The 21,286-nt window shown below is 47.4% G+C and overlaps 1 protein-coding gene across 10 annotated transcripts in view; it reads left to right on the top strand.

Moving 5' to 3' along the window:
- HDAC4 (histone deacetylase 4) overlaps positions 1 to 21,286 on the top strand; it is a 182,519-nt gene that overhangs the window by 155,506 nt on the left and 5,727 nt on the right. For all 10 annotated transcript variants that reach the window (XM_071418104.1, XM_071418105.1, XM_071418095.1 and 7 more), the window contains 9 exons: positions 4,231 to 4,338; positions 4,620 to 4,675; positions 5,170 to 5,257; positions 6,111 to 6,230; positions 8,243 to 8,340; positions 14,364 to 14,482; positions 16,060 to 16,193; positions 19,803 to 19,887; positions 20,942 to 21,083. In XM_071418104.1, coding sequence (XP_071274205.1) covers positions 4,231 to 4,338; positions 4,620 to 4,675; positions 5,170 to 5,257; positions 6,111 to 6,230; positions 8,243 to 8,340; positions 14,364 to 14,482; positions 16,060 to 16,193; positions 19,803 to 19,887; positions 20,942 to 21,083 — 950 coding nt within the window. The remainder of the gene's footprint in view (positions 1 to 4,230; positions 4,339 to 4,619; positions 4,676 to 5,169; positions 5,258 to 6,110; positions 6,231 to 8,242; positions 8,341 to 14,363; positions 14,483 to 16,059; positions 16,194 to 19,802; positions 19,888 to 20,941; positions 21,084 to 21,286) is intronic.

The raw sequence follows: 21,286 nt of genomic DNA on the forward strand, positions 1-21,286 counted from the left end.
AGAATGATGTGGAACAGGGCCTCCTTTGGATTTATACTGGAGCAGGATAAAGCAGAATGATGGCTGATGATTGGAATTCAGGAGCTAAGGGTGTTGTATGAAATAACAGGCTGGAAAGATTTGAAACCAGGCTCTTTTCCTGCAAGCAATCAAGTGTGGCTCTCTTCCTTTGGGGATGTTGTGTAGATGAAAAGGAAGGATGGGTTTGGAGAGGGATGCAGGGCAGTTTTGGGGGGGAGAAGCCCCTGGAGGGCTGTTTTGCCTCGGGATAGAGGATGGAGCTTGGGCAGCCATGAGTTCTCCTCAGCAATGAGTGGAATGAAGGACAGGCAAGAGAGTGAATCATAGAATATCCAGAGCTGAAAGCACCCACAGGGATCATTGACCCAACCCCTGGCCCTGCACAGACACCCCAGCAGTCCCACCCTGTGCATCTCTGAGAGCTTTGTCCAAACCCTCCTGGAGCTCTGGGAGTGAAGCAGCAGCAAGGAAACAGTTCAGAGCAAATCCCTTCATCTCGTAACACCTTTCAGACTCTCTCTTTTATTAAAAACTCAGTCTTGGTGAATTGAAGTCAAAAAGAGAAAAGAGTAAATTTGTTCCCAGGTGCTTGGAAACTCTTTTTCCTTGTTGCTTTATCCCATGGCTGACAAGCCTCCTCCCTTCTGCAGCCTTCTGGTCCTAGCAGGAGAGAAAGAAAGCAAGCACAGAAGCTCTGAAATCAACAGGTGTGAGCTCTGAGTGAAACATCACTCATTTATTTCTGCTGATCACTTGAGAATTGTGCTCAGCTTTGTTCCTCTGCAGCTCACACCCCTTTTTCCACGTCCCACTTCCATGCACCACGGCCTTCCCTCATCCAGGATGATTAGAGGAAGGTTTCGGGATGTTGGGAAGGATGAAAGTTTGACAAGAAAGTCTCACAGATATGTGTGTGCTTGGCAGAAAGATTTTTGAATGTAGAATCTGAAGAAGGAATAGATATGAAAGCAAGTTTTGATATAGAAGAAAAGAATTGCTGAGCCAGTCTTACTGGCTAACCAAGGAGGCAAAGGCTGTGTTAGTTAGAAGGGGTGTTATGCCTTAGAGCAAAGGACAAACCCACCTCAAACAAGAAGATGTTTTTACCAAGCAGAAAGAGAGCACAGGCAAACAAGGCAGCAAATGTGGCAAGTAGAAAAAAGGTCTCACAATTTTCCACTGCAAGAAAACTGAAAAACAACTTCCAGCTGAAACTGTAATGTACTGGCTTTTAGTGATTGGAGAACAGTAACATGAATATGGTAATTATAGTAGTTATGATAGGCTAGAGATAAGAGTTAAGGTATTCATTGGTTCTACTGTATTAAGATGCTCAGCAAAGAAAAGTCTATAATGCATTGTAACCAAAAGAAAAGTATATAATGCATTGTGACCAAAAGAAAAGTGTATAATGCATTGTAACTAAAAGAAAATTGTATAATGCATTGTAACCAAAAGAAAAGTATATAATGCATTGTAACCTAAACTAAGGGTCTCCAGGCCTGCCTGCAGCTGGGGCTGACAGCTGTAGGCACAGCTCTGTCACCCAGAACCCTGGACTGCTGTAACCTCTTGGATACAATAAACTGCATTTTGGAGAGCCCCTGGAGTCCCACAACTCTAATTTAGGCTCTTACTTTGGGAGAAAGGAGTTTAAGCTTGGAAAATCTGCAAGATCATCCCAGCACACTTGCATCCAGATTCTTCAAAACACTCAAAGGCTTGATTTAAGGAGAGCTGATGAATTTGTTTTCTTTCCTGTGTAGCGTTTTGCTGCGCACATTCTAAAAATATCTGAAGATCTGCATCATTTTTCTGCACGTGTTCTAAAAACTCCAGAGGTGTTTGTGTTGTTGATCTTCTCCAGAGCAGGTGATTCTATTTTTGGGTTTTTCAAGGGCTTTGATTAGAGCATATCAACAATTGTAACTGTGCAAGCAAAGTAAGTTCTTGCAGAGCAGAGAGCACGGAAAGGACTTCAGTGGAATGGAAATGAGGAGGAACTAATTAGGGAGTCAGAGGAACAGAATGTGAGAATTATTTAATTGAGAGCAGGAGGAGACACGGTGGGGTGTCTTCCTCTGTGAGGGAAGAGCAGAACTCCTTCACTTTGCAGGGTCTGGAGCTCTGGTACAACCTGTGTCAACCTGTCCTGGTGCTTGATTTCTTACCTGTGGATTTTTTCAGTAGAATTTTACTGTATTTTTATTCAGTAGAATAATTTCAGTGCATTTTTATTCAGTAGAATAATGAAATCTTTTGTGAGGTGCTCATTTAATTCTGAGATAGCTGCACATTAGTGAATAGGAAAATTTACAGTGTGAGTAGGAGGAATTTACAGTGTGAGTAGGAGCCTCATCATGGATATTAATAAAAAAACCTTGGGTTTTCCTTAAAGGCAGGAAATAATTGTAAGGAAATAGTAATTTGGAAATAATTGTAAGGAAATAATTGTAAGGAAATAGTAATTTTTATTATGAGGAAGGAAAAACTCTTTGGGTTTCATTTTGGACGTTCTTCCTGGAATGTTCCTGGCAGGAGCCTGGTTTCTGCTGGGGCCAGGACGTGGCAGAGTTTGGCTCTGGCACTGAAGAATCCTATCTTTTTTATGGGAAAAGCTGACCCCAGCAGTCATCTGAGGGTCTGTGGGCCCCTTAGGACAGGCAAATTTGGTTATTTTGTATTTCCATTCCTCTGGTGCCTCACAGGGAATGAAGAGGGCCCATGGAAGGAGCCCTGAGCTTGCTATGTCCAGGCAGGAAGGGAAGTACTTCCCTGCTGGTGTCCTGAGTACAGCAAAGACAAGAAAAATGGGTTAAGTTTGCTGGAAGATGGGTTGGCTGTGCCCAGAGATGGGGTAGATGCACTCCTTGGGGGTCAGATCCAGAGACAGGACCCTCACAGAGCACCAGTGCACTGGGCAGTGGGGAGGAGCAGCACCTTGGGCTTCTTCCCACCTCTTTAGGGGCTTTTGGAGAGACCTGGTGAGGTCAGGCCCATCTTCTGCATGGGTGCAGTCCTGATCCAGGATTCCTGGAGCTGTCATGTGTAATTCAGACTTTATCCTGCTGCTGTTCCCATCTTACTGCCCAAATTTACAGGGGTCCAGAGGAGCCCTAAGACCACAAATAGTCACTGCAGGGCTCTTCCACAATGCAGTGGCATTCCCCAGAGGCTTTTTGGTGTTCTCCAAGTGCTTTCCTAGTTATTGTGGCATCCAGAGCATCCTTGGGTGGATGCTACCAGAAACCATCCATGATCAGAGAGCTGGAATCGCTTCCAATGGCAGCTTCAGCACAGCTGGGAAGGAGGTGGATCAGTCCTTTGTGGGGCCACTTGTGTCTCCTCACTGCTCAGTGAGTCAGGCACAACAAATGATCCCTTTCTTCCCATCTCCGCTTTTTGCCATTGTTTCCATAGATACACTCAGGGCAGAGTAATATGTGAAAAATAGCTGGTGGTACTTCCTGGTGAGGAATGTCCCGTTCATCTGGTGACACAGTCTGGAATAACAGCAGTGGGCATGCCTGCAGGATGCCTTGCCTTCCCTGTGGCCTGTTTCCACATTTTCAGAGGGGAAATCTGGTGATTCTGTGGAATATTTAGCATTGAGGCAAATCTGTGTGGTCAGCACGGGATGCTGAAGGTCTTTGTTAGGGTGGGTGAGCTCATGGCTCCCCAGGGAAGCTGCTGTCACTCCTGGGCAGTCTTCTTTTAAATGCCCAACACTGAACATCCCCCTTTATTGTGGATTTTTTTTTTTATTTTAAAGAATCGTTGAATCATTTAGTAAACCTTTTTATTTCATCTTGGATCAGCAGCAATTATAGAGAAATGCTGATTCCATGGTCACGGAGTCACAGAATCACGGAATAGTTTGGATTGGAAAGGACCTTAAAGACCATTTCAGTCCATCCCCTGCCATAGGCAGGGTCACCTTCCACTAGCCCAGGTTGCTCCAGCCTGGCATTGGACAATTCCAGGCATCCAGGGGCAGTTGCAGCTTCTCTGGGCACCCTGTGCCCGGGTCTCAATGCCCTTACAGGGAACAATTCCTTCCCAGTATCTGAAAGAAACCCTCTCCCTTTCAGTTTAAATCCATTCCCCTTGTCATATCCCCCCATGTGAGTGATGTCTTCATAAGACAGGGGTCTCCTGATGCCTGGCTGCCCTCCTTGCTCCTAACCTGGCTCCTGTGTGTCCCCTCAGGTCGACAGTGACACCATTTGGAACGAGGTGCACTCTTCCGGCGCCGCTCGCCTGGCCGTGGGCTGTGTCATCGAGCTGGTGTTCAAAGTGGCCACAGGAGAGCTGAAGGTGAGGGAACAGCCCTGAAGGTATGGGAACAGCCCTCAGCTGTGCTCTGGGCAGGCTCTGCTCAGGGCTCTGCTCAGGGCTCTGCTCAGGGCTCTGAGCAGCACCTCCAGTTCTTTTTCCCTCTCCACAATGAGGGAAAGCATCGTCCACTGCTGTGAGCTTGTGAGGAATCCATCAAGAGCAACTCCAGAGTTCCCAAGCAGGATTAAAGCTTCTGGCTGCAACCCCTGTGTGCATCCTTGTCCCTCTGACCTTTTCCTTTCCCCGTTTTTTGTGTGCAGAATGGGTTTGCTGTTGTCCGGCCCCCGGGTCACCACGCGGAGGAGAGCACACCCATGTGAGTATGGCCTTCACTGACTGCATCCAGGGCTCCTTTGCTGGGGGATCCACAGCTGGAAATTCCAGAGGAATTCTGTTAGGTTATCACTGTGGAATTTCTGTTTATTGCTAGATGAGATGTGTGGTGTTCAGAGCTCCCCAGATTCTCTGCAGCAGGGTAAGAGCCTGCTTATTGCTTTTGGGGGAGGTGTTTCCTAGCAAGGATCAGCAGTGGGTTTAGGCAAGTGTGGGACAGACATTCCATGTTTCCCTAGAGCCTGCTGCTGGAATTCAGCACTTCCAATGGGAAATAGATCTAGTGGAAGGTGTCCCTGCCCATGGAACGAGATGAACTTCAAGGTCCCTCCCAACACAAGCCTTTCCATGTTTCCAGAGAGGAAAGGAGAGCAGAAGAAACTCCTGCCTCCTGTGTTCTGTCTAGGTGATGGGTGCAGTGGGACCATGGGAAGCTGTAATTAACACCTCTCTTTTCCTCTTGTCTCCCCTCTCCAGGGGTTTCTGCTATTTTAACTCCGTGGCAATCGCAGCCAAGCTGCTCCAGCAAAGGCTCAACGTGAGCAAAATCCTCATCGTGGACTGGGTGAGTAAATGCCCCTTCTTTCCCCTTGGGAGAGCAGGTGGAAATTATCCTGGGTGGGTTTCTTCTTGCAAGAGCAAGCTCTGTAAGTCAATGAAAAACTTCTTGCCTGTTGTCTGCAAGCCAAAATTTGGAGGTTTAATTGAATAAAAGTGTTCTAATCAGAGAAAAAAAATCTTAAAGGGACCAGAATTTTCAAATAAAGAGAAAGGGCTTCTTTGGGATTCTGCTGTGGCAATGTTAAGACATTTATTTTTTAATAGATTTTATGTGCCTGGGAAGGTATAGGAGTGACTGGGGATCAGCCAAAAGTTTTGGCTCTGTTGCCACAAATCACCCACAAGTTAAAATGCATTTATTTGTCTTTTGGACTTACTGGATGGATGTTTCTTTCCTCACTTCCCACCTGTTTTTCATGTCAGAGAGGGGCATTTGAAATAGCTGTCCTGTCACAGGCTGTGTTTGTGCACCACACAGTAGCTCAATAGGGGAGCTCTCATGGATTGTGTTGTTTAACAGAAATTTATTTGTATCAGTACTCACCCCATAGATCTGGGGCAACAAATAGCCCAGTATCTCCATCTGCCAAAATTGGTGTGAATCCAGTTCTTTCCATCCAGGTAAATGAGTGCTCAGTTTGATAGACATTTGGGATTGTGTTTATCCCATGTGTTAAACAAGGAGAGTAATCTCAAACTAGGTGTGCCAAACAAGTTATTCCCATTCCCCAAAACCTGCTTCTTCAGAGCCAGGCTGGAGAAAACAAAGCTCAACAGCAAGGAAAACTCCTCCAAATCCTGAAGTGAGGCCTTTAATCCATGTTTTTAGTGAAAGACTAACCTCCCTGTCCCTGCAGGATGTCCACCATGGGAATGGTACTCAGCAGGCCTTCTACAACGACCCCAACGTCCTCTATATCTCACTCCATCGCTACGACGACGGCAACTTCTTCCCAGGCAGCGGCGCTCCAGATGAGGTGAGCACATGGATCTCAGAGCCTTGGCACTCACAGGAGCTCCTGCCACCTCCAGAGCTCCTCAGGGTTTTGTGTTCCCATCCAAGGACACACCAGGTCCCTGTGATCCAGCAGCCATGGGCCTGGTGTCCTGGCTGGAGCTGGTGGGATGGCAGCAAAGGAGTCACTGCAATTGAGCTCTCCAGGAGAGCCCTTGGGGGACAGCCTGCTCCAGAGGAGCCCTCTGCCAGCTGTCCCAGCACTCCCTGTCCTGGGCAGGATTTCTCCTTCCTCAGCAGAAGTTGTTTCTTAGATGCTGAAGGAACAGCTTGTCCATGGCTGCACCACCCACACTCGGTTTTCCTGGCACAGCCATGGAGCCTGTCCATCTCTCCTCCTTCTCTCCTTCTCCTTCTCTCCTTCTCCTTCTCCTCCTTCTCTCCTTCTCCTTCTCCTCCTTCTCTCCTTCTCCTTCTCCTCCTTCTCTCCTTCTCCTTCTCTCCTCCTCCTTCTCTCCTTCTCCTCCCTTTCTCCTTCTCCCTTTCTCCTTCTCCCTTTCTCCTTCTCCCTTTCTCCTTCTCTCCTTCTCCCCTTCTCCTTCTCCCCTTCTCCTTCTCCCCTTCTCCTTCTCCCCTTCTCCTTCTCCCCTTCTCCTTCTCCCCTTCTCCTTCTCCCCTTCTCCTTCTCCCCTTCTCCTTCTCCCCTTCTCCTTCTCCCCTTCTCCTTCTCCCCTTCTCCTTCTCCCCTTCTCCACCTCTCCTTCTTTCTCCTGGCCCTGCCCAGGCATTGCTCACCACCACCAAGGCTGCACCTCCACCCCAAATTTGTGGGATTTGAGGGCCAGCCACGATGCTGCTGGAGCAAATCCCCCTTTCCTGGTGCTGTCCTCAGAGCCTGCAGCAGGAGGGCTGGGCCAGTGGAGCTGAGAGCTGAGCTCTGGATGGATTCATCCTTCCTTTCCCTCTAGGCTGGCAGGAAATATGGTCCTTCAGAGGGATTTAGCAAAGGGAAATTCTTTGGAATACTTATAGTGCTCCAGGTGACATCTGAAAACTTCTTCCCCTGTCAATTTTACGTTTTCTGCTTGAGAAAACATCAATGTTTCCATTTCAACCTCTAAAGAAACTTAAATGTGACATGATGCTGCTGACTGTTGTAGTGAATGAACAGCAGCCCTTTGTATCAGGCTTTAATTCCTGCTTTTTAGCAATCTGCTTTACAAAAGGAGTCATTTTTGGACGTGTCATTTTAGATCAAATAAAAGAAAGGATACAAAACAAGTTTCATTTAAGCCAATGATGGATAAATAACCCACCGTGGGTAGATGAACACCCACCCCTGTGTTTTTCTAGCAAAAATATTTGCATCAGTATGAGGAATAATGTGCAATAAAAGCCATGCAGTTTTATCCAGCTGTGCAACACATTGATTTTCACTTTTTAATTATTTTTTTTTCATATGCAAAGACCTTCTTGGCAAAAAAATAAAAAAGCTGGAAAAGCCTGGTTTATTTTTCAGTTTTCCTCTCTCTCAGGTAGTTGCAGGCAGGGCAGATGGGGACATTGCAGTACAAGCAAGGAGAGGGATGTATTTACATCTCCCACCCACGTGTCCCTCAAGCAGCCAAAATCCCTTCTCTGTGAATCCTGTTTTTCTCCAGCAGAGGGGGAGCTCACTCTAATTAAAATACACTTTTTCCCCAGTTGCAACTGTAGTGAAATACAAAATATGCTCCTGAATCAAGCTTAAAATGATTTATGGAAAGGTACTACATGCAGCACACTCTGCTGCAGAAAAATCAAGAGGGTTCAGTTGATGTTGGGGTGTTTTTTTGGGTGAGCAGCAGTCAAACACCACCAGTCCTCAGCTCCCATAAAGATCTGAGCGTGGAGGAGCTTTATTTTCCCTCTTGTTTCAGGAACCAGGGACTAATGGACCTCACTACTGGATCCAAATTCCACTGGGGGAACATCAAAAGAGCAAAGAAGTGTTGCCAGAATTTGCTAATTGAGAGTCCCATTTGCCTTTTGCAGGTTGGCACAGGAGCAGGAGTTGGTTTCAATGTTAACATGGCATTTACTGGTGGTCTGGACCCGCCCATGGGAGACACGGAATATTTAACTGCTTTCAGGTACTACTGAGTTTTCCCTCTCACAAATATGTTTTTCACCTCAGCTGGGTTTCTTTCTCCTTGTGCCATCCTCTGTGATTTTGCTTTTGATAAGCTTTAAAATTTTGATATTATTCATCCCAGAGAGGCTCTGGCACAGGGTGCCCAGAGCAGCTGTGGCTGCCCCTGGATCCCTGGAAGTGTCCAAGGCCAGGTTGGACATTGGGGCTTGGAGCAGCCTGGGACAGTGGAAGGTGTCCCTGCCCATGGCAGGGGTGGCACTGGATGAGCTTTAAGCCTCCTTCCCACCCAAACCATTCCATGATTTTTCTTGGACACTGTCCTGTGCCACCCACTGGCTCCCCTGTGCCATGGGTCCATCTGGCCTCTCCTTTAACAATCTGAAGCTTTTCTGTCCTCACACCTCTGGTGGCCTAAATTCATGCAGACACAGACTTGCCAGAAGACAGGGTGTGAATTTCTGGGATATCACCTTTGTGGAACAGCATTAAATCCAGGAACATTATTTCCTGCTCTTCCCTGTTATATCCCCTTAGGCTGAGCAAAAAGCACCTTTTCCCCCTCTTCATTCTGCCATCATGAAGCCCTCAGAGAACACCCACGATTTCAAATGATACCAAATCCCTGCCATTTGTGTCACTCCTGGCTCAGGAAGGCAGCACATTGCTCCAGAGTGGAAGCCTGGCTATCCCAGGATGGATCTTTTTGTTAGCCAGGGCACCTGGAGCTGGGGACATTCAATATTAATTGAGTGTCCAGGCTCCTGGAAAAGGCTCAGGGCTGCACAGTGAGGCCTTTGCCAGCCACTCCTGGGGTCTGCTTGCCTGGTCACTGCAGCTATTTAGGGAACAGCCTTTGGAGTGGGTCACAGTCCTGATTTTGGGGAGTTTTGGGGGATGCTCCTCCCAGAGCCTGCACACCTTCAGTTTAACCATAAGTTAAACGAGAAGCATTTTTTTCATCCTATGCCAAGTTTGGCCATGATAGTACATTATCAAGTGACCTTTTTAAATCTTAACCAGCTCTTTTGAAAAACATTTTTTCCCCCCACCCCCCGAATCTTTCTATTGATTTTAATGTAAAATAACTCTTTGAAGTTTGCAATTTATAGTCCCCTGAGAGTTGGAAAGTGAAGGGAATGGGTCATATATCCTATTTTTTCCCCCTTCTTTTCTTGCTTTAGCCCCTTGAGACAATACATGCCTTCAAGGCAGCACCTTGTTATTCCACCCCGTCGAATGCCACGTTGCATTTGCTGGGGATCAAACCAAAGATGAAGAAAAGATAAGAAAATTGGCCATAATGAACTCCAGAAGCAGGAGGCATTTTCACCATGAACTTGGAAACTCACAGTGGAGAACTGAGCTTTAATTCAAACCAGTCCAAATGCCAAACTGTGAGGCTTTGAAGTCTGGAGAGGAATCAGTGGAAATCCTTTGAGCTAGGCAAAGATACTGATAGACTTTTTTTTTTTTTTTTTTTTAAGCCTTAACTCTTCACATGCCTGTCTGTTTCTAGGGGGAAAAAAGTCCTTTTTCTGTGTAAAAGGAGCAGATTTAAATAAGCAACGTGCTCCTCATTTTTTGTTGCTTTGTTTCAGGAAAAGCCAGTGTGTGTGAGTTTGAGAAATGAAAATGACTGAGATAATTGTCCTTCTGAACGAGAGAAATGAGGGAATAAATAAATGCCAGTGAAACCACTCATCCCCAAACTGAAAACCTGTTTCAGACTGGGTTTGCTCCATGCAAGAAAGAGATAGGAACTCACATCAGTGATTTTCATTCTCTCTCCAAATATTATTAAATTATTACTTTTGGGATGCCCAAGCTCTCCTGACCTCTGGATGGTCCTTAATGCCATCGATACATATCAGAATTGAGAAAAAGAGTTAAAAATGAGCCTTCCCCTGCACTTTGTCACTTGTTGCCTTCCTAACCTGGGGCTGAAATCACTGCCTGCCCCAGCTCCAGGTTGGGGTGCCTATTTTTGGGGGGATGGGGGGTGATGGTGCTCAGAAGGGATCTGGGGAGTTTTTTGGCCGCCTGGAACTCCTGCACCCTGTGGTAGCTGTGGCTGTGCCAGAGTCAGCTCCACATCCCGTGTCTGAGCTCACCCCTGAGCATGTGGGCAGTCCCAGACTGCACAGATCAGGCAGAAATGGGATCAGTTTATGCAGGGAACTATGCAGGGAACAATGCAGGGCACGTCCTTCCCAAAGTCCTGAACTCCCAGAACGTTCCCGCTGCCTCCGCTGTTGTTCCGTAGTTACAGAAACAAACAAGTTGTAAAATTCAGAGGGGTTTTTTGGACCAGGATTTGTTGTTCCCTTACATTTTACATCAGCTGAAATCCTGGTTTGCCTCTCTCAATCCTCCTGATCCAGGTGCAAACCCAGCTAAGAGACCTGCAGGAAAAATGGGAAGGCTTTGGCTGGTTTTCTTTATGACATGGGAACAGCAATTAGTGAAATTAAAAATGTTTTATCCACAGGAGTTTCTCTCTGAATTTACTGCAAGGAAGTTGTCCTGATGATGCCAGCAGTTGTGTTGTGTCTGAGAATTCCTTCCCCTATCCCAGTAATTCCACCATAATAATTCCAGCCATAATTCCACGTCCAGCTCGATTCCACATTTGACTTCATTTAAAACACCTCAGCCAGAAGGAAAAAGCCAGGACTGTGCTTCCCCCTCCTCCTGCTGCCTTCAAAAAGCATTAAACAAGTTCAGAAACCAATTTTAGGGGCATTTGGGTTTTTCCCTCGATCCATAAACCATTTGAGGAGCGAGGAAGAGGATGGGGGGGAAGAGATGATGCTGTTTTGCCTGGAACGGTGGTCGCTGTATTTTTAATTTCATGCTTTCCCCACACTGATTTCATCCCCAAATTCCTAATCCCTTTGGACACAGTAAATGACCATGGAGAAGCAAAGACTGGAATTTTCAGGAAGCTGGTTAGCCTGAGGAGCAGTGGATAACATTTTTAGTTTATATATATAAAATATATGACGTGTATAAAACCATAAATAGAAATTTACACATGATATATATGAAATACAAAATATAGCAATAGATAAATATATGCATAATATAAATATATACACTTAACAGATATAAATTTATACATAGCACATATAAAAATATATATAAAACATAGATATGGCCAAGAATGGGAAAAAGTCTCTAAAAAAGTGTTCAGCCTTCTAAGTTTCACCAATTTACTCGCTGCAATTGAGCATTTAAAGCCCAAAATAATCCTCTGTAGGATGGTTTCATTTACCTATAATTTATTAGGCATTTAATTGTGAATTGGCTAATGCCAGGCTAAAAATTGTTCATTCAGCCTTCTGGAAAATAGATCTAAAATTGCATTTATTTTTTTTCCTCTCTCCCAAGCAATTGCAGAACACAATGGGGAGGCTTTGCTCGTTGCAGCCATCAGTTTGCTCTCGTGTAGAGCTGTTCAGCTCAGCTGTAACCAGGCAAATAAAAAGATTTCATTTATTTTAAGCAAGCAAAACAAGCTTCTGAAATTAGGGAAATTTCGGTTTCCTTGTTTTTTAAAAAATTCTACACGGATTGAATGAATATTCAGTGTTAGAAATATTCATTCCTCAGTGAAAAACTTTACAGCCACCTCAGCCATTCCTTAAAAGACCAAATTCCAGGCAGAACTGCTTATCTCCTAGGTAATAATTCAAATTTCTGGCTTTTTTAGAGTCTCATCAGCAGGGCAAAGCCATGGGGTTGTTTCCAGTTTAATCCTTGTTTCCCCTGAAGGGTCTGGCTTTACTGGGGTGCATCTGAATGAAGGGGCTGGTTTTATCTGTGGACAAGGGAAAAGGAAAAAGCAAAAAGCTGAAAGAGATGTGTCCAAAACGTTGTCCACAGATGGAATCTGGGAAACTCTCTGGATTTTTGTCATTTTTTCTTACAATTGAAAACACAAAATGAGGGAGGTCTGGCTTTGACCCTCCTGCATCAAGTTTTACATCCATGGAGAGCATCAGACAGAGTTTGATGTGGCTTTGGGGTATCACACTGGAATTAGGAGAAAGGCTTTTTCTCTCCCAAAACTGCCCCTGGCAGGGCTCAGGATCAGCCCTGGGGGCTGTGTGGCTGTGCTGGAGGAGTCACTGTGCCACTGTCACCCAGAGCCACCTCCAGCTGAGGGTCCCCAGCTGCCCCATCCCTCTGTGCCTCTGTGCTTGGCAGCACTGGACACCCCTGCCATGGTTGGAATGAGGTGGTGCTCGAGGTCCTTCCCAGCCATGCTGTGCTCCATGAGCTGTCCCATGGCTCAGAATCCCCATGGATCTGTGATCCCATGGGTTGCTCAGTGCTGATGGAGCATCTCCAGCCCTTGAGGTGCAGCTTTGGGCTGGCTCTGGTGATCCCACACTTCCACTGAGCAGCTCCCACAGCATCATAACTATGGGAGGGAGGGAAATAAATCTGATTCTTTGAGCAGTTTTCCTTGGGTTAGGAATGAAAAAGCTCAGGGAAAATAAACCCTTGGCTGCTGCACTTGCTCTGGAATTGCTGCTTCAGGCCTTGGTGAGGTTTCTCCTAAAAACTTCTGTGAGTTCCACCAAACTGTAAACTCACCAAGCAGAGCTGTGCTCTTGTCTTCCTCACAGAATCATCCCCCAAGGACAAAATGGAGAGAGGCAATCACATCCTCAGAGGAGAAAATTCAAATTCCTTGTTGGGATTTTGTGTGTTTTAAGGGAAAATGAAATCCCTTTGTTCTCACAGAGGTCTCTGTGCCTGCGCACGGAGATCAGCGATACTGCAGGAGCCTCTGGGATTGCTGTGGCAAATAGCTGGGAAAAAAATAAAACTGGGAGATGTGTGGGGAGGTTCTTTTGGTGTCTGGGTGCCTGTTCCTGCTCCCTGGTGGCAGTGGAGACTGGGGGGTGGGTTTGCTCAGTGCCTGGCAGAGGCTGATGCCCCATTCTGCAGAGGGGCACGAGCTCAGCTGGATGTCACGAGCTGCTGACTCTGGCAGATGTCTCCTGGCTGTTTAATATCCTTGTGGCAAAAGCTGGGAGCTTTTATGAGTGTTCTGATAGCACTTGAGCCATCTCAGCATGGAACAGCCCCCCTGGGCTCTGTTTTTAGAGCATCACATAAAGACTCGACTCAATAAAGTGTTAGGTTCTCGTGTGTGCCAAGATTTACAGGTCCATGCTTTGGGATGTGGGTAAAATAACCTCAGTTCCTGCTCCAGAAAGTTATCCTGGCTGGTGGCTGTTCCTAGGATGGGGAAATGGGAAAATTACAGGTCAGGTTGCCCTAGGGACACATCCAGTAGGTGCAGTTACAATGGAAAAAAACATAATTTGGGAAGTGTGTCTTGATGTGGGGGTGGGATGTTTGCAACCTCCTGTAGGTTTTGAGGAGAAATTGTGGAGTTTGGAGAGAGAGAAAGCAGAGGGAACAAAGTTCTTTTAGTGAGAAACCACAGGAACAGACCCCTTGTTTCATTTAAATACAACTTCAGCAATCAGTAGGATGGAGATGCTGAACAATTCCACCCATATTTTATTGAACAAAAGATCAGAGGATGGGGAAATGGCATTGGGAGAGGTGAATTTGGGTGGGATATTTGCATTCTAAAGCTGTTCTGCCCCATGGGATACTCCAGCCTTTTGCTGTGGGAAATGAGAAGTGCAGCAAGGGAGGAAGGAATCACTTGGCAAAGCTTAAGGAGATGTTTTGAGGGAGGACTTGGAGATAATGCCTTGGGGTGAGGTTTCCCAGGTAGTTTTGCAGCCTGTGCCAGATGCCCTCTTCTTTTACCCTTATTCCCATGTATGTAAATCAGGATGTGATCCCAAATGGGAATCACAAGGGGTGACAGCTCATTTCCCTGCTCAAACCATGAGCTGGAGAAAATCCCAGGGAGTGCGAGGAGCTCTTCCACCAGGCTCTCAGGGTTTGGTGAGAGGGTTGAAGCACCCCTGCCTTGCTGAGGAGCCCCCCTGACTGACATGTGTGTGCTGTGGATATTCTGTGTTGCAGGACAGTAGTGATGCCCATTGCCAACGAGTTTGCCCCAGATGTTGTGCTGGTGTCATCTGGTTTCGATGCTGTGGAAGGGCACCCCACACCCCTGGGAGGATATAACCTGTCAGCAAAATGTAAGTGAGGGCTTTGCTTCTGCTGCTGTCCTATGGATTGAAGGACAATGTGTTCCCAGATTTTACTTTGCGGGGTCTAGTTCAGATCTTTCATTTCAAAGGCAAAACTTCCATCTTTCTTCTTTGAATTTTCATGGCATTTATCTTTTTATAATGCATATTTTGGCCTGGCTGAAGCCTTAATTTTGTTGGGGGTTTTTTTTGAAACATTGCATATTTCAACTTTGGAATATTCAGTATGTAATATTGTGTAATTTATTTGTAGTCACATCTCTGCTGAATTAGAGAGTTATGCTGGCATTAATATAAAATTGCAGAAAAAGGCCATACCAGCTGTAAACACTCTCATTGCTACCAAGAAATCCATTTCTTCCTCCAGGACACCTTATTAAAATTTTGAGCTGAATGTTTTTGCTCTCCACCTTTGAATTAATTACAGACACCCACAAACCCTCCTTTTTGCTTCGGGTCTGGGATGTTTTTGGGAGATGCACTGAAATTTCCCCCCCCCTCCCCCTCCCCCTCCAGGTTATGTGGAGTTTACCTGGCACTGTTTCCTTCAAATTTATCCAGAGGACAGTTTTTCTTGCAAAAAGGCTTTTACTATTATTTTTTGAGAGTTTGTTCCAGCCAGGAAAGTTGTTCTCTACAGTGAACTTTAAAACCTCGTAAGGGAGCTGAACCTGTAAACTTTATATAAGAATAAAGTGAAATAGGTTTACAAGAGGCAAGTTCCTTGAGATATCCAGAAACAGTTTGGAAAGGAAAGGTCTTGTTTACGTGCTGCTTAAATTTGCCATGCTCTGCTCCTCTCACAAAAGCAGTTGTGGGCTCTGCAGTGGATGCTTTTCTCTGCCTGTTAATTTGTTAATTTGCAAAGGGGTTCACTCCAAAGCAGAAAGCAGGCAGTGGGGATGGAAGGTAGAAATTCCCTGGCTTCTCCTTTGTTTGGCTTTTTGATTTTTTTTTCTCTTTTCTCCTGGAGGGGGAAGGTTGCTTTGAGGACACGTTTTTTAAATCCTCGCCGCTTGGTTCTGTTTTGTTTAAAGGGGGCAGAAATGTATTGTGTGTCATCTGATCAAAGTGCCGGGTGCCCCTGGAATTTTTATAGCATACTATGGACGGGAAGAGCTGTCTGCTGAGAACGAGATGTCAAACCTAAATCTCTCTGGGGCACTGCACTGCTGCTATCCCGACCCAAACTGGGCCCATTCCCCTTCCTCCTCCCTCCCCCAAAGCAGCATCCAGCAGAAATCCGCCCCTTTCCCTGCTCCCAAAGGCAATGTTGGCTGCTGGCTTTAATTTGGGGTGCTGAGGGGTGGCAGGGGGAGGCTGGTGATGCTCTCAGCCGGGGTGGTGCTGCTGGGGGACACAGGGATCCATCCCTGGAAGCCGCAGCTGGAACCGCGCGTCCAAGCCCAACCTGGCTCGCGTTACACGCCGAGCCTTTGCAAATCCCCGCTGGGTTTTTAATATGATGTAATTCCTCTCCCTAATTCTTTGATCCTCCGCCAGGAGCCCCATTCCAGCCGCCACCTTTGCCCTTGTGGTGCATTTCCTCTGTTCCCTCCTTGCAGGCTTCGGGTACCTGACGAAGCAGCTGATGGGGCTGGCCGGGGGCCGCGTGGTGCTGGCCCTCGAGGGCGGCCACGACCTCACGGCCATCTGCGACGCCTCGGAGGCCTGCGTGTCTGCCCTGCTGGGAAACGAGGTACAGGCACCCCCAAACACACTCCCCCCCTCGGGTTTGGGCGTCTCATCCTCCTGGCTGCCAAGTTTGTGTCCTTGTTTGGTGTCCTTCTGACACTCGCTGTTTGTTTAGTGCTTAAAAACCACCTGTGCTTTGTAGTCCGTGCAATGAGTGAAACAGCTAAGAATGATTTTTGGGTTTGTTCTTTCTCCAAATAATTTGCTTCGTGCTCTTTGAAAAACAACTCTTTTAATTAATTTCTGAATTCATTGTGCAAGTCTTTCCTTCTCTTTGCTCCCCTCTTTAGTCCTACAGACTGTGCCTGCTACATGGGGCAGCTTGCTTGACATGGTTTGCAGCAGGATTTTTTCCTAGGAGTTACATTTTCTATTTTCTGCACGTTGCTGTGTAGGAGAAGCCTTGACTGTGTCAGAAAAATTGGCCAGAAAGGTTAGGGGGGTGATTGCAAGATAAGAGCCAGACAGAGAAATACAGCAAGATGTTGGATTCTGAAGAGCTATGGGTATTTTCCTACAGAGAAAATTTCAGATACTCCATCTTTTCTGCTTTCCCCCTGACTTTTAGTGTCAGTGGGATGAAAGAAGGAACACTACATCTACACATCTTTGAAATCCTTGCAGGGGTGTTGACTCCACCACTGCCCTGGGCAGCCTGACTGAATGCCTGAGCATGCTTCTAGTGAAGGAATTTTCCCTAATATCCAACCTAAACCTCCTCTGGTGCAGCTTGAAACCATACTTGAGGACTTTTGAGTACAGATACTTTGGGCTGAGGTGCAGCACCAGAGGAGCTGAGCAGTGGGTCTGTCTCCAGTGGGAGCTGATTTCTGGGGAGGGTTGTAGTTCAGTGACCATCAGGTGTCTGGAAAGATGGAGAGGGAGCTTGGATCTGCATGGAGGTGTGGAGCAGTTTGACCTCCAGCGTGTTGGAGAAGTGTTCTGTCTTGGAGTATCCACACTCAGCGTTAGGTGGGAGGCTGGAGGAGCCAGGCCAGGAGATAAACTAGCTGGGATTCATCAGAAGCACCTGCTTCCATCATCCAGCATCCCAGCTCCAGTGCCCAGAGAGCATCCTGCTCCTTGTGCTGGGCCAGGCAGTTCTGAGAAGGCTCTGGGCACAGGGAATGGCTCCAGCCTGCACTCAGCCCTCGGGACAGCTGAAAACTCAGGAGGCAGCTGCCACACCAACATGGAAACAGGGGGCTTCCAGTGGTGGGGCACTGGCACAGGTTTCATAGAGAAGCTGTGACTACCCCTGGATCCCTGCAAGTGTCCAAGGCCAGTTTGGATGAGGTTTGGAGCAGCCTGGGATGGTGGAAGGTGTCCCTGTCCCAGGCAGGGGTTGGGACTGGATGAGCTCTAAGGTCCCTTGTAAGCCAGACCTTCCTGGGGTTCTGTGAGGTGTTTATTGCAGCACTTATATGTTTTAAGTGGTCACTACAGACAATTCTTCTGGCTCCAGCCACCTTTGGGTGAAGGATGCACTTTGAAAGGGAAGCAGTGGGAATAACACCTGAAGGATGTGGTTCCTCCTGCTCAGTGTGCTCCTAGGATCACAGGAGGCTGACTGCAACCACAAGCAGTAAATAAGTGCTTCACCCAAGCCATGGGTGTGTTTGGGAGTGTGAGGCTGTGGGGAGAGCTCAGCACTCAGGATACCTTGGATGTTGTGAGCTGCCTGAGTGATGTCATTGAGCAGAAGAAATATTGATCCTTAAAGATAAAAAACATTGATTATTTTAATCATGGCTACAAGGACACTTAAAACACAGACCTGCTCTCACTTGTCCTAGGTGGGCTGTGCAGATAGGGTAATATTCCCTGGCTTAGGCACACATCAGAAAGCAGGAAACACTCATTTTATCCAGGTCTTTCCTGGAACCTTTTGAAGGCAGGGCAGTCGGGGGGAGCGCTGCAGCTCTGCGCTGCGGCGCTTTGATGCGGTTTGATCTACAGCGTGTCAGAGCAGCCTGCTGCACACACATGGACAGGCAGCTGTGGCCAGGCCGGGCTGCAGGGAGCTGGGCTGGCTCAGGAGCCAAACTGGAGCTCCACTGGGGCTGCTGGGAAATGAGGGGAGCAGTGCCAGTCCCCCCGAGCATGGTGTCCACCGGCCGAGATCAAAACTCCCGCGTCAGAGAAGCAGCTCCTTCCCAAGCTGCCAGGAAATGAACCCAGAGCTGGGGCTGGGCAGCTGATTGCTGCACTGGGGAGAGGGTCAGGGCTGGGAAATGGGCCTGCACTGCTGGGCAATGCTCACAGGGCTTCAGTGGAAATAAGGGATGGGAAATCAGAGAGAGACTTTGATACAGTCTGAGAGAGTTTGGGTTGTTCCGCCTGGAGAAGGCTCCTGGGAGAAATCCTCCAGTGCCTAAAGTGACTTCAAGAGAGCTGGACAGGAGCTTTAGACAAGGGTCTGATGGGACAGGAAAAGGGGGAATGGTTTTAATCCATTTTAATCCAGAGGGCAGGGTTAGGTGGGATATTGGGAATTAGGAATTGTTCCCTGAGAGGGTGGGCAGGCCCTGGCACAGGATGCCCAGAGCAGCTGTGGCTGCCCTTGGATCCTTGGCAATGTCCAAGGCCAGGCTGGACAGGGCTTGGAGCAACCTGGGACAGTGGAAGGTGTCCCTGCCCTGGCAGGGGGTGAGATGAGATGAATTTTAAGATCCCTTCACCCCCCAGCATTCTGTGATTCCATGATTTTGAGATCTGCTGATGGCAGTCCACACCAGTTAGCCACCATTCCTCTCCCATTACTCTGCAGAGCTGCTCAGTCCATTGTGGGCATCTCCAGCCTCTGCCCTTCAAACAGGAAGGTGTGACAACCAGGTGCCTCATGCCCAGAGGTTTTTTGCTCCCTTTTTCCACAGGCTGAGGTTCTTTGTGAGTGTTATTTCAGGAGGAGGAGTGAGCTCTGGAATCTGGAACATGCTTTGTCTCAGTGTCAACCAAGAGGCCCTGGAATGCTCTTGCTCAAAGACTTATCCAGGAATTGCTTTTGCCTTCACTTTAATGTCGTACAGAAACCAGTTCGGAGCAGAACTATTTTTAGAGTGGGGAATTAATAAAAAGTGCAATCCATAATTACTGAATCTGGAATGCACCATCCCATGAAGTACCTATGGAATGGCTACCATGTGCTCATAAGAGCAGTCTTGGCTGCAGCTTCTCTTGGCTTTGAGGGAAGTTAAACTTTGCCATAGATATTTTTAACTGTTGAACTCTGGCTGTTCTTTGCTGGGGAACATCCCTGGTTGGGTTGTTTTCAGCACAGTTAACAGCAGTGGACATCTCTTGTTTTGGACAGCCCACCTTGGAGGTTTGGGATGAATTCATTCATTAGTGGAGAACCTGGGAGGGCAGAGGTGTCTCCTCTTCTTGAGTTTTTCTAAAGGAAATCAAATAAATCCTAAAACTTTCCTCCAGCAGTGCTTGTCAGGCCTTTCCCTGGGCTGGCACAGGCATATTCCCACTGCAGAACAACTAGTGGAAGGTGTCCCTGCCCATGCCAGGCATGGAGTGGGATGAGCTTTAATGTCCCTTCCCACCAGAACCTTTCTGGGATTCAATGGTAACATTCCTCTGGTGTTCCTCTCTCTCTCTCCAGCTTGACCCTCTTCCAGAGAAGGTTTTCCAGCAGAGAGCAAACGCTAACGCCGTGCATTCCATGGAGAAGGTCATCGAGATCCACAGTGAGTCCAGCCCCACTGACCCAGCTGGGTCCCTGGGGACACCCCTTGGGCTTCTCCACCATTCTGCCAGCTCCATACTCCCATTTCTCACTTTTCTGGTGGTCACTGCACCCTGAGCTGGGCTTGTGCAGTGACAAAGCCCAGCAGGGCTTTAGCCTTTAGGGGGAATTACAGAATCAGTGCACAGGTTCAGTAGGAAAAGACCTTCAGGAGGATCCAGTCTAGCTATTAACCCAACAAAAATTAAAAGCTCTAAAATCTCTGTAAAGGACAGACTGTCCTGCCATTAGAGGGTGCTCTTACTTCTTGGAAAGCAATTAAGTATCTCCAAATAACACAAGTCTTGTTGGGGGTTGTGGCACCCATTAATTAGGAGTAGATAGGCATGGAAGTGAAGCAGGCTCTCAGGCACAGGCTGGGATTCTTGGGATGTCCTGTGCAGGGCCAGGAGTTGGATTCAATGATCTCTCCCAAGGGATGATCCCTTCCAAGGATATTCTATGAGTTTTGCTGGCAGTTGTTGATATTTTAGGTTTATTTAGCTAAGCAGTTTAAAATCATTACACTGAACCTCGTCTGGAGAAATTCTTGGCAATTCTTTCCTCTGGAGCCTTCCCAGTGCTCTTCTCCATGCAAAAGGGTGTCAAACTGCCGACATAAAAAATACTTTGGAGGTTGAAGCTTGGACTTGGTGGTCTTGGAGGTCTTTTCCAACGTTAAGGGTTCTAAATACATATTGGACTTCTTTAGTCTTCAGGGATTTGCCCACTGAAAGTACATGGCAGTCAGCAGGTGGATCCAGACCTGGACTGCATCCTTCCCTCTCCTGGGTTTTTTTTGTAGAGAGACATCTCCAGACACATTTGTCCTTAGGTCTAGAAGTTTCTGAGGTATTTGAAGTGGAAAAGGGAACTGTTTTTTGAGCACCTAAGGCCCTTAAAGTGAGAGTAGGGATCGGATAAGTGTTCCTGGGCAGTTCCGAGCTGGCGGCTGGGTTTGGGAAAGCAGGAGCTGGAATGGTGCCCTGATGGCCCTGTTGTCACCTCTCCCCCAGGCAAGTACTGGCATTCCCTCCAGCGTTTCGCCTCCACGGTGGGATATTCCCTGGTGGAGGCCCAGAAGTGTGAGAACGAGGAGGCGGAAACGGTGACGGCCATGGCATCGCTGTCGGTGGGTGTGAAGCCGGCGGAGAAGAGGTCAGTGGTTTCTCATCACATTTCCAGTCTGTGCAGCCAGGAGGAGCAGCTTTGCAGGTTATTCCTCTCCTTTCAGCCACTGCTGCTGTGTTCCCCACGTCCCCTGTCCTCCATGGGTTCCCAGAGGACCTTCCAGGCTGTAGGAAAGCGGCAGAGCCATGAGCTCTGTGCGTGCACCCTGTGCCTGAGCCTTCTGCTCCGAG

The sequence above is a fragment of the Agelaius tricolor genome, unplaced genomic scaffold, assembly GCF_023055355.1.
Source record: "Agelaius tricolor isolate 1412-34295 unplaced genomic scaffold, bAgeTri1.0.p SCAF_75, whole genome shotgun sequence".
NCBI lineage: Eukaryota > Metazoa > Chordata > Aves > Passeriformes > Icteridae > Agelaius > Agelaius tricolor.